The sequence below is a fragment of the Medicago truncatula genome, chromosome 3, assembly GCF_003473485.1.
Source record: "Medicago truncatula cultivar Jemalong A17 chromosome 3, MtrunA17r5.0-ANR, whole genome shotgun sequence".
In the NCBI taxonomy this organism is placed as follows: Eukaryota; Viridiplantae; Streptophyta; class Magnoliopsida; order Fabales; family Fabaceae; genus Medicago; species Medicago truncatula.
Window position 1 is genome coordinate 29,257,637 of NC_053044.1, and position 12,201 is coordinate 29,269,837.

The 12,201-nt window shown below is 32.4% G+C and overlaps 2 protein-coding genes across 3 annotated transcripts; one reads left to right on the forward strand and one right to left on the reverse strand.

Moving 5' to 3' along the window:
• The first annotated feature begins 1,489 nt into the window (after positions 1–1,489).
• LOC25490922 (protein PMR5) lies at positions 1,490–5,852 on the forward strand. Of its 2 annotated transcripts, none has more exons than XM_024777867.2 (5): positions 1,490–2,002; positions 2,071–2,256; positions 3,017–3,195; positions 3,795–3,953; positions 5,317–5,852. In XM_024777867.2, the coding sequence occupies exons 2-5, from the start codon at positions 2,107–2,109 to the stop codon at positions 5,651–5,653; spliced, it is 825 nt and encodes a 274-aa protein (XP_024633635.1). In that variant the 5' UTR covers positions 1,490–2,002; positions 2,071–2,106; the 3' UTR covers positions 5,654–5,852. The 2 variants fall into 2 exon arrangements, with proteins under 2 accessions (XP_024633635.1, XP_013460284.1); XM_013604830.3 differs by having other exon boundaries at positions 2,085–2,256.
• A 771-nt stretch (positions 5,853–6,623) lies between these two features.
• Positions 6,624–11,606, reverse strand: LOC25490923 (asparagine synthetase, nodule [glutamine-hydrolyzing]). Its single transcript, XM_013604832.3, has 13 exons — positions 11,383–11,606; positions 10,205–10,343; positions 10,022–10,117; positions 9,778–9,919; positions 9,490–9,683; positions 9,201–9,362; positions 8,993–9,073; positions 8,179–8,400; positions 7,939–8,073; positions 7,770–7,850; positions 7,582–7,668; positions 7,381–7,488; positions 6,624–7,151 (listed from the first exon to the last, which is right to left on the reverse strand). Exons 1-13 carry the CDS (start codon positions 11,460–11,462, stop codon positions 6,918–6,920), a joined length of 1,761 nt encoding a protein of 586 aa, XP_013460286.1. The 5' UTR covers positions 11,463–11,606; the 3' UTR covers positions 6,624–6,917.
• Positions 11,607–12,201: the final 595 nt, after the last annotated feature.

Sequence of the window (12,201 nt, forward strand, 5' to 3'; positions counted from 1 at the left end):
GAACTATTTTAAAAGATAGAAAATCTTGCAAGGACTTTATTTTTTTGCAAGGACCAAAAGCAAATAACACCCTATTTGTAGGGACCAGTTGCATATTTAAGCCTTTACTTTTCTAGTCTTCCTCTCCCTTTTTTTTTTTTTTTTTAAATTAGTTTTTCTTTTCGATCACATAATTTTGAGTTTAAAACATTTCAATTTATCTCTTATTTCATTTGCTAACGAATATAGTCTATTTATTCTTAAAGGAGTATTCATGGTACCTTGATTAATTAAAAAGTTTCAGAAGTTTTTTATGTTGATAATTCTGTTTAATGTATTTTTCGTATCATTGAGGTTGAAATAAAAAAGAAATGAATTATATTTTTAATGGTTGATCAAAATTTGTAGATATCTTGAAATTATCATTAATGTAAAAATAAATTAAAATGTAGCACATAAGTATTTTTTAGGAGATATGATTGTAATTCAAACTCATATCTTAAAAGACAAGAGTTAATTTATTTTGGTTTTTACTTTCAAAAGAGAAAAGCATATATCATAAAATATAAGAGAAAGAATATGGTAATTTAAACATTTCGAAAGCGAATTTATTCTAAAAATATTCTAACATGTTTAAAAGACTTAAATGCAGTTTTACATTTTCTATTTCGATTGAATATGAATTTTGCCATCTATTTTAAAACTTGTAATTTTGCCTCCTCGATTTTGATAGAATATAGATTTACCATCTCCTATTTTAAACATTGGAATTCCAAGTTTAAAATAAAAGGGGGTAAAATCCATATTCAATCAAAATAGGAGGGATAAAATTCTGAGTCGTAAAATAAGAAAGCAACATTTGGATACAATTAAAATAAAGAAGTAAAATTGCATTTAAACATATTTAAAATGGTCTTACTAACGAGTGTTTTTAGGACAATAATTAAGAAATCTACATATAAAAAATTTGTCTTAAAAATATAAGATGTTACTTTTGATAAAGTAACGATTACACAATTTTTTTTTTTTTTTTATAAAAACTTACTTATTTTAAATACTTAACCATTATCCTTGCTAAACTAATTAACATTCTCCATTAAAATAAGCACGAGTACCTTCCCTATTGTATCTTCTTTCACCTCCACAGGAAAACCACTAATCACAACTTTGTAGGACCCACCCCAAAATACCCTTCTCTTTGGTCAAGTTCTCTCATTAAAGAATCTTTACTTCTCCGACATAAAAAGCAAGTGGTTTAAAAAAGAAAAAACAAAGATTTTGTTAACGAGTATTTTGAAACTCTCTTTTAAACATTTTAAAATAAATTATTATTTTTTTTAAAAATGAAATATTTTGATTTACAATATATTGATCACACACATTTTTAAAAATACTTATCATTTATGGTTCTTAAAAAGTATCCATGAATACTCGTTAACATTTCTAAAATAAAAAATAAAAATTCACATACCACATATCTCATATCATGTGGTAGACAGACACACTAAAAAAACACATTCTCTCCCATCCCATACTCACATCACATGTTTTGATCCACAAAACCAAAACACAAAATTTTCTAAATCTTTTTTCCTCACACACCAAATCCCAACAAAAAAACTCAACAATTTTTATATATAAATTTTCAAAACAGTCCAAAAATCCCTCCTTCTTTAACCCTCTTTCCCTATAACCTTTTGTCTTTCACACTTTTTTCTCTATAACCTTCTCCAATGTTAACTCTTTTCATACTTACCCTTCAATGCTACATAGCTTCTTCAGCTATACTATACAGTTTGAAACACCACCACAACAATCTCCACCATCAAAGACCAATGATTCATGCTAACCAAACAACATGTGCATTGTTTGTAGGAACATGGATTCCTGATGACACTTACCCTTTTTACCAATCTTCAAACTGTCCCATGATAGATCCACAGTTCAACTGTAAAATGTTTGGTCGTCCTGATTCTGATTACCTTAGATATAGATGGAGACCACTTAACTGTGAGCTTCCAAGGTAACAAAGAGTCTTAAAGATTGCATTTTTTGTTGTTGTGGTGTGTTTTTTTTTGAATGGTTTTGTAGCTTGTTGTTGTTAGGTTCAATGGAGTTCAGTTTCTGATGGGAATGAAGGGAAAAAGTATAATGTTTGTTGGTGATTCTTTGGGGAGGAATCAATGGGAATCATTGATTTGTATGATATATAATGAAGTTCCTCAGACACAAACACAACTTGTTAGAGGAGTGCCACTTTCAACCTTCAGATTCTTGGTGAGTTTTTTGACACTTTCTAGATGCATCTCAAAAGAGCAATGATATTTGAACAACCATTTGATACAACCTATTTGACAACTTTCATTTTCTCTCTTTTCATTGGTCAAAAACAATGGAGAGAGAAAAAGGAAGAGAGATAGTAAAAATATAATGTGAGTATGAGAGAGAAAGTTGTCTAAAAGTTATCACAAAGTGGTTGTCCAAATATCATTACTCATCTCAAAATTAGATTTAATTCATGTGATATGACACGAACAAATGTTTATAAGTGGTGGCAGTGTTTACCTTATAAATCGGTTTTGTAGCGTCGTATTAGTCTCATCTCATCTACACATTTTAAGATGATATCATAGTTTTTTTAAGATTCGTTGGACCACCTGATATCAAAATAACAATGACCAACTTGATATTTTCTCAAAAGTTTCAATTTTTATAATTGGGATTTTATGCCAAAAAATCAATTTTTGTTCACAAGAAAAGGTAAAGTTGTTTAATCCTCTATGTTGATTTCCTTTAAAATCAGGGGGAGTTAGGTTATTAATATTTTTAATCAATAGTACAAATATCTAGTGGAAAAAAGGTGTCTTTGATGGGGACACAAAAGTATAGTACTATTAAGCCATTTATATATGTCTTGGGCTAGTTGATGCAAACTGGAAGCAAATCAGTGTTCATGCTGTTGTATGCATAAAAAGTCACATTTTACAGCTGCCAAACAAAACTGTTTCTTAACTGAGTTTTTATATGGTATGTGCAGGACTATGGTGTGACCCTTTCATTTTATAAAGCTCCTTTTTTGGTAGATGTTGATGTGGTCCAAGGGAAGAGAGTTTTGAAACTGGAGGAGATAGATGTAAATGGGGATGCTTGGAAGAATGTTGATATCTTGTCTTTTAACTCTGGACATTGGTGGACACATGAAGGATCTCTTCAAGGGTAGGCAAATATCTTTTCTTTAATTCTCTTATATTAAAAAGTTTAGAGTTAAAGATATTTTCAGTCCTTATAAGATTATGGATCTTTTAAGTTAAGTTCTTATAATTTTTTGACCATTTTAATCTCTAGCACGAATATTTTTTGGATTAGACGTGTCCTAGTGTCGGACATGCGTCAATGTCCTATCAAATTTGTGTATTCGTGCTTCATATGCCACTACCTTTTATAAACGGGTGCTTACATTCTTTTTTCGGTCAAGTAGCTTAGTGGCTGGGTGTTTGGGGTTCGAAATCCAGCCCCTGCATATATTATGCAATGTCCCTACTAACTGAGCTTAGTTTACTGGGACTGAGTGCTTACAATTTTATATTAGGTATAAACTTAAAGTACTTTTTTTTTTTTATATAGAAGATAGAGTAAAAATAATCTATAGGGACTAAACCATATTTAACATTGAAGTTTATTCAACAAAATACTTAAAAAATAGGCAAAGTTACTCCAGTTGTCTCTATCTTAATTTCCAATTTCAGAGTAATTTGTAATCTTTAGAAAATTGAAGTTTAGAGTAATATGGTTGTTGGGGTTATTATTAAGTGCAGGTGGGATTATATAGAATTAGGAGGAAAATACTACCAAGATATGGATCGTTTAGCAGCAATGGAAAGGGGTCTAAAAACATGGGCTAATTGGGTGGACAGCAAGGTTGATAAAAGCAGAACCAAGGTGTTCTTCCTAGGAATTTCTCCATCACATATCAAGTAGGGACTCTGACTCTCTCTCTCTCTACTGTCCTGACCTTATTTCTCTCTCATACATTATTGTACTATAAACATTATTGCTATGGAAGATGTCTAAGGCTTTTTGTTTGTGTTTTTTTGGTGGTATCTGGAGTTCAAACCCCGGGCCTTGCATATATTATACATTGTCCTTGTCAACTGAACCAAGCTTACGGGGACTTTTTCTTTAATATATAAATTATTTAATTTGCTATGATTCACATTTAAGGAGTTGAGGCCCATTCTCTTGACCCGTTGCAATTTGAGTCTCCAGGCTTAGAACGTTTCTTCAGGCCCATCAATATCTTGCTTCTTGAATACACATCCGGTAATTATCTATCGGATGGACATTTTTTTCAAAAATGTACATCCAGTAGATAGCTAGCAGGTGTGTATTTAGGGTTAGGGGCCTTAGAGATATTGGGGGCATTAAGAGAAACGCCGCAAGGCTTAAATTCATGGGCTTGTTGTGTCGGTCCTATCTCTATCACACAAACCACAAGCCCTATCTCTATCACTCACATTTGTATGGGCTGGTAATAATGTATTATATGAGTAGCATATCATAATGCTCACCAATTTCTATTGCCTGTCCACAATCTGATATTCTGATTCAATCTAGAGAACTTTGTTCTCCATGTGCAGGATCATGGGAATAATACCAAAAATAAATAAATATGTCGGTGAAATAAAATGCATGCATCATAGATATATACTTTTTTTTTTTACCATGAACTACTTATACTAGTACATAACATTTGTAAGTGGAGGTCTCGAGCCACCCATTTCATAAATCATATATTTAAATGTCACATGGAGGAAGACCAAAAAATGTTTATTATAATGTGACTAAGCATTATTAGCACATTGGGAGTGTCTTGGTCTGCAGCCCAATACTGCTGATTTTTTTTGTAGTTTTGTGGTTTCATCATCACAGTTTTTCTATCATTGTGACTAGCATTGTCCCATTGAAATTAAAATATAAACCACATAAATGACATTGTTGTGTTCCAAAGTTTAAAACATGTTATGATACTCCAGTTGTATGTTTGGATTGACAGTGAGTTTGATGTCGTACTCGTGCCACCATAATTTCAACAAAAACTACATTTTACAGCTTCAACAAAATCACAACACCACTGCGATTTCTTCAAACTCATCACCAATCCGAATATATACTAAATATATTTCTACAGAAAAACATCCGTGAAGAGAGTTCAAACCCTTAAATAGATCTCAAACTCGGTTACTTTGTGAGGCAAAAGCTTAGTTAATGATTTGGTTAACCTAGTATATGTTATACTTATTTATAAGCTATGCTAAAACTCAATGCCATTATATGCAGTCCAAATGAATGGACTTCTGGAGTAACAACGGCATCATCAAAGAATTGCTATGGAGAAACTGGACCAATCAGTAGCACTGGAACAGCATACCCTGGTGTATTTCCAGAACAAATGAAGGTCATAGACATGGTGATTAGAGAAATGAACTACCCTGTTTATCTTCTAGACATTACAATGTTATCGGCGTTTAGAAAAGATGCTCATCCTTCAGTTTATAGCGGTGATTTGAGTCCTCAACAAAGAGCTAACCCTATATACTCAGATTGCAGTCATTGGTGTCTTCCTGGTTTACCTGATACTTGGAATGAATTGTTCTATACTACATTGTTCTACTAAATTTTGTGTTTTAGTACTAGCAAATTAATTAATTAACACAATTATTTATCACTAATTTTGTTGTTGCTCCTTTTTTAAGTAGGTGATGCATTTATGTACTAGCTAATTTTTTAACACAATTATTCATATGTTAAGATATATGCTAATGAATTGATGTAAAGACATTTTCCAAAGAGAGTATGAAAAATTAGGCTTGCCACTTCTGTTTTGGAGAAATATGAGCAAATCTATTCAGTCTGTTCAACAACAAATATAACCATGTGTTCACGAATCAAATCAAATGTACCAATGAATGGAACCTTTTCTAAATCCCCTACGTGCTCGCATCTGCCGGAAGCATGCTTCTGGTAAATCCTCGTGTTTTTGGAGGGTAGATTGAGAAATTATCGGGAACATTAAAGCCCTTACTCTTTTGAGTTTACCATTTCATACAATTATACACTTTGTTTTATCTTTGGGCTCCTAATAACTAGGCATTGTGTTTGTCCAAATAACTATGGTTCATAATCTAGTCCATCGAGGGATATTAGCAAGCTCAGAAAAAGTCCATCGAAACCTAGGATTCGAGGGAATTTAGTAGAAAAATTCCAATCGGAACTTATGTTCCGATTTGTTTGTTTCAGCAATTATCATGAAGGTATATGTCAGAATTTTTTACGGAGAAATTTTTTCTCAACCTCAAATATGACTTTGAATGTACACAAAAAAGAAAGTGATGTCTGAAAGTGCACTTCTGAACAAATTATACTGTCTCAAATGTGTATATTTCAAATGTGAGGGTAGAGAAAATTTCCCCTTTTAATGAGTGTGACATCCTTTTAGAGCATTGTTTTTTTCTTGACAGAACCTTTTAGAGCATTGCTGATAAGATTAAATTCGAACGTATCAAATATCATTTTCTTTTTGTCTGGTATGATATGAAGAATATGCTTGATGCTTCATCTAGCTAAAAATATATTTTGATCATAAGTAGCATTCAAATAGTGGACCTTTCATTCAAATTTAACATAATACACAACTTTACTTAAACAAAACCAAATTACAATATGATAGTGTTCAAATCACCAAATCAATTTAAAACAAAGACTAGATGTGGATTACACAACACTTAAATACAGCTAAATACAAAGCCTTATACATAACATAGCATTTTGCCTTGATAAAATACACAACAGGCAAATTTTTCCTCTATGTAATTATTGACTATATGTAGCATAATAATATTTTGGCTTTATTAAGCAAGTAGTTCTTGCCATGTCTCATATTAGCTTTGAATAGCAACTCCAAGATTAGAAATTTCCATCTTTGGTATAATCTTCTCTGGCTCTACAGTTTTGGCAACTGAGTTGACTTGGTTTTCATAAGCTGAATTATGAACTCCAAATGCTGCTCTTCCAGAAGGATCAAGGTTGCTTGACCAAGAAGCGTCCCACTCAATAGCTTTCTCTGTGCTACATGCAACACTAGCTCCTCCAGGAACTGTTAGCCTTGCTGAGTTCTACAAATAGAAACACAAGAGATTTGATTAGGCCTTTCTTAAGGTTCTGTTGGGATAAACAACTTAATTAAGTGCTTATCATATAAGTTCTTTTGTATAAGCTATTTTTATAACAAAAGATAAAATAAATTGAAACAGTTGTAATTGTAAGCTATAAGCTGTTTTCATAAGCTATCCCGGAAAGCTTATGAAGCTTGGTGACAAATCAAGATTTGATCAATTAAATTACCTGAGGGAAAAACCTCTCAAAGATCATTCTATAGTAATATGCTTCTTTGGTAAGTGGAGTGTTGAAAGGAAAGATGTGAGAAGCATTGAGCATCATTCTATCAGTGACCTATACGAAAAATTTCACGAAAGAATTATTAGCGACATGCCTTGCAACAAAAGTAAAATGAAATTGGAAAGAAAATGTTGGATTTATGTTTACATGTTTTGCAGCATGGTCCTTAATTCCATCAATCCAGCCATAGCCAACTCCATCACTGAACTGTTCCTTCTGTCTATATAAAATGTGCTGCATGATATTAAATTTATAAGATGTTAGTTTCACTAATTAAATTTGCAAATTATTAACAGAAGTTGTAGCAAATGGGAAAGTTGAGTAGAGTAGAGTACCTTAGGCAGATAAGGATTCTCTTCATCATCAAAAGCCTTCCTTAGAATCCATTTCTCAATTCTTCCTTCTTCATGTTTTATCTGAACAAATTGAATAAAAACACTTAATAAAATGTTACATATTTAAGTAATGTTTCATAGCAACATTTTTTGTATTTATGTATCATACCATTTTGTACTCAGGATCAATGTCCATTGCAACTTTGATAAAATCCTTGTCCAAAAATGGTACCCTAGCTTCTAGTCCCCATGCATATGTTGATTTATTTGCTCTCAAACAATCATACCTATGAAGTGCTTTGATCTGCATTAAAGAAAAAAGAAAATTATCTAATCGTATAAAAGAATTTCACTTCGACAACTTCATTTTTTTCCTTCAAACATGAGTGATGTAATGTAGTTCTATTACCTTGCGGCATGTTTCTTGGTGAAACTCTTCTTTGTTTGGTGCCTTATGGAAATACAAATACCCTCCAAAAATCTCATCAGATCCTTCTCCAGAAATCACCCATTTGACTCCTGATGATTTGATCTTTCGAGACATCAGAAACATAGGTGTTGCTGCCCTAATTGTAGTTACATCATATGTTTCTGTATGATAGATGACATCCTCGATCGCATCTATGCCATCCTGCATAGAACACAAAAAATAATAATTAAATAATGAATCATAATTTTGTTTGCCCCATATGGTATTATAAAAAATGTAAGACCGCAATCTAGATTGTGACTTCAAGTATTTTGATGTCAGCGTGCGATTATGATCAAAGTCGCATCACCCCTATTTGACTCCAACTTTTCGCAATTTTGAGTAGACAAGTACTATTTGAAGTAGATTTGTGGCCCAAATTAAGACCATGACATCAATGTTTTTGATGTCTATGTGCAAATATGATCAAAGTCGCATCAGCGTTTTTGGACCGCAACTTTTCACAATCTTGAGCAGACAAGTACTATTTCAAGTCGATTTGTGACATAAATTCTGACGTGACACCAAGGTTTTTGATGTCTGCATGCAATTATCATTAAAGTCGCATCAGCCCTATTAGACCGCAACTTTTTACAATTTTGAGTAGACAAGCCCTATTAGACCGCAATAAGGACTGCGACATAAATTTTTAAAAGGTTTGTATGCGATTATAATCAAAGACGTATCAGCCCTATTTGACCGCAACTTTTCACAATTATGAGCAGAAAAGTAATATTTGAAGCAGATTATATACCTGAATAGTAAACTGAAATTCATGATGGACAGTTCCTAAAAAGTCTGCTACTTCTCTTCCAGCCTTAAGGTCAGGTGCACCCTAATCAACATACCATAAATAAAGATTAAAGCAAATAGACAACCTTGAATGAATTTTTTTTTTCCATTAAAAAACTAATTATCAACTAAAATTGCTTTTCCAATCAAAATTGAAAATAGATGCATACCTTAAGCCCTACACAGAATGAGTGTAATTTTGCTCCCCATTGTTTAGCAGCTTTTGTGCCAGCCAGGTATCTAGCAGTGACTGCTGCAACCAATGAAGAATCCAAACCTCCAGATAGTAAAACACCGAACGGCACATCAGTCATCAACCTTTTTATCACAGCCTGTAATCAAACACATAAATCGTATTAATTTTACTGAGTCTAACTCAACCTTACAAAACCGACTTAAAAATGTGAGAATTGTCTAAGCGCTTTATAAACTCTTGGTCAATGTGTTTGTGAGTCTTACCTTCTCAAAGGCATTCCTCAAAACTAGAGGATCATAAGGGGTTGTTGGAATAATAGCCTCGTTGAACCACGGAGGATTGTACCATCTACGAAACTCCCGGTCTTTGCTCGAGTACAAGTGACCAGGTGGAAAAACTTCAAAATGTTCACATTCATCATTCAGCCCTTTTAATTCTGATGCAATCCACACAGAGCCTACAGTAACAAAAATGTCCCAAACTTATCACAAATCATTCAAATTTTTGGCTCTTTAGTTATAAAATCGAACAAATGAACTCATGCTAATTACCATCTAGTCCCCAACCAATGTACAAGGAAGTGACACCTATAGCATCCCTTGCAACAATGAAACTGTTGTCACGAGTATCCAACAGAACAAAGGAAAAGATACCATCCAACATGTCCACAAAATTTTCTCCATACTCCTCATACTAACAACAAAAATTACCAAAATCAATAACATTAATGGTACAATAATTAGCAATGTTTTAAATAAAGGTCCACGACCGCAACCTAGACCGTGACATACTAACCAGGTGTGCAATAACATCACAGTCACATTGTGTACGGAATTTGTGATTAGGCAATTGTTTCCTGAGGTCTTCATGATTGTAGATCTCTCCATTCACCTGAATTTTATGATAAAATTTATATGTTACTACCACTTTAAAAACTATATAGTATAAAAAATGTAATAAACTATAGAATATTATTACCGTGACAATAATTGATTTATCTTCATTGAAGAGAGGTTGATCACCAGAAGCAGGATCAACAATGGCTAACCTTTGATGAGCCAAATAGTTATCACCATGTTGGTGGAGCCCACTCCAGTCTGGACCACGGTGCTTCAATCTGTGACATCATATGAAAAAATATTAATATATGATCAATCAAATTACTTATCAAACTAGCCGAAGTTACTTATTAATTATTATTCTAATTGGACTTTATGTATATGAACATGTAATTAAAAATTCCCACGTGATTTATTAAAATAAAAATTCCACATGCAAGACAAATTAATTTTATCTCTTTTTCGTTGATTTTGTTGGGTTAATTGCCGAACCAATTGTTGCATCATAACATGTGGACCCCACATACTACTTTTTTTAACCTCAATAAGCCAAAATTATGTAACAAAATGTGTCATAGTTGTCTACTCCCCTTGTCAAAGTCAAGTATGTTTATCCTAAACTACTAGTAGTTACTAGTTACAAGTTACAACTGAAAGATAAGCATTGGGGCCCAATATAAATGGATAATTATATTTTCAACTCTTACATATAATTCTCTTTAAAATATTTGATGGTTTTTATTTTATTCAATGGGAAAATATTGGATGAACTAGTAGAAACTAGACATCACTATGACATTTAATACGAGGAAACAAATAATAAGCACCACCATTTCTAGTATCCTTTAGTTGTATATCACTTATCATATTAACTTATAATAATATAAATACCATATTATATTATATCCATATATGTATTAGTAGTATTTTTAGCAACTTCATGCTAAAAATACTTATACCCTCTTAACACCAAAATATCTTGAAGCTCCATGTCAAATTTTAAAATATAAGAATATTAATCCTTGATATCAATCACAACCACTCCCATGAGCTTCAAACCATAAAATACGTCTTTGCGAACTTAACTTAATTGGTATATAATATATGCAAATTTCAGGGTTCAAATCCCAATCACCACAAAAAAAAAACAAATACAAAAATAAAAAATAAAAAACTCTAGGTAAAGAAGAGTTTGATCATGGATGAAAAAACATGCAAAAGAAGAAACTTTGAATACAAATATCAAAGTTAACCATAATATAAGATATATATGTATGTATATGTATATGTATGCATGAAAATGAGAAGAATAATTGCCTGCGAGAAAGCTCAAGGATGCGAACCCTCTTAGCTTGTGAGTCATCAGAGCAACCAAGTACAGCAAGTATACCACACATTGTGATGATCTATAAGGGTTTTTGTTTGAAGAGAGAAAGAAAAAAGGATTGGATAAAATGTGAAGAGGATAAAGAAAAGAAGAAGAAGACACGAAAAACAAGGTGCAAAGAGTGTGGAATAACCAACACGTAGAATGGTTGAGATACGATGAGTTAAGGACACGTATTTATATGCGTAAGGTGGGTGCTAAACGGTGTCGTTTTGGTTTTGTGAATTTGGTGACCGGGAACCGGTTGGTGGCGGTGACTAGATGTAGGGACCACTGCTACGTGGGGTGACGTGGTTTGCTATGGGATTTTTTTGTCTCCTTATTTTTTCACGAAAACTTGTTTTTTTGTCTTGCTTCATTGTTTACTATTATTTTTTTATAAAGAAAGTTTTAGGAGTTTTCTTGATCGTGCATATTCAGAAGGATTATGATGACCTACTTATTATATATTTAGGAATTAAAATGACTATTACCTTTAAAGATTTAAGAATTGAATTCTGAAGATTCATCGAGGCTAGGGTTTATAAAATGTTATCGTAGTTATGGTTTAATTTCTTGTTATTTAGTGCTTTTTGGTTGAAGAATTTATAAGACATAAAAAGTGAGTTCTTCTTTTCTGGCATATTTTTTTTGCATATCAATGACATAAAATAATACTATTTATTTAATAATTTTATTTGATTCTAGTTTATGCTTGAGCGGTTTGCTACTTCCTCCAATAAAATAGAAGTGTGAGAAAGGATTATCCA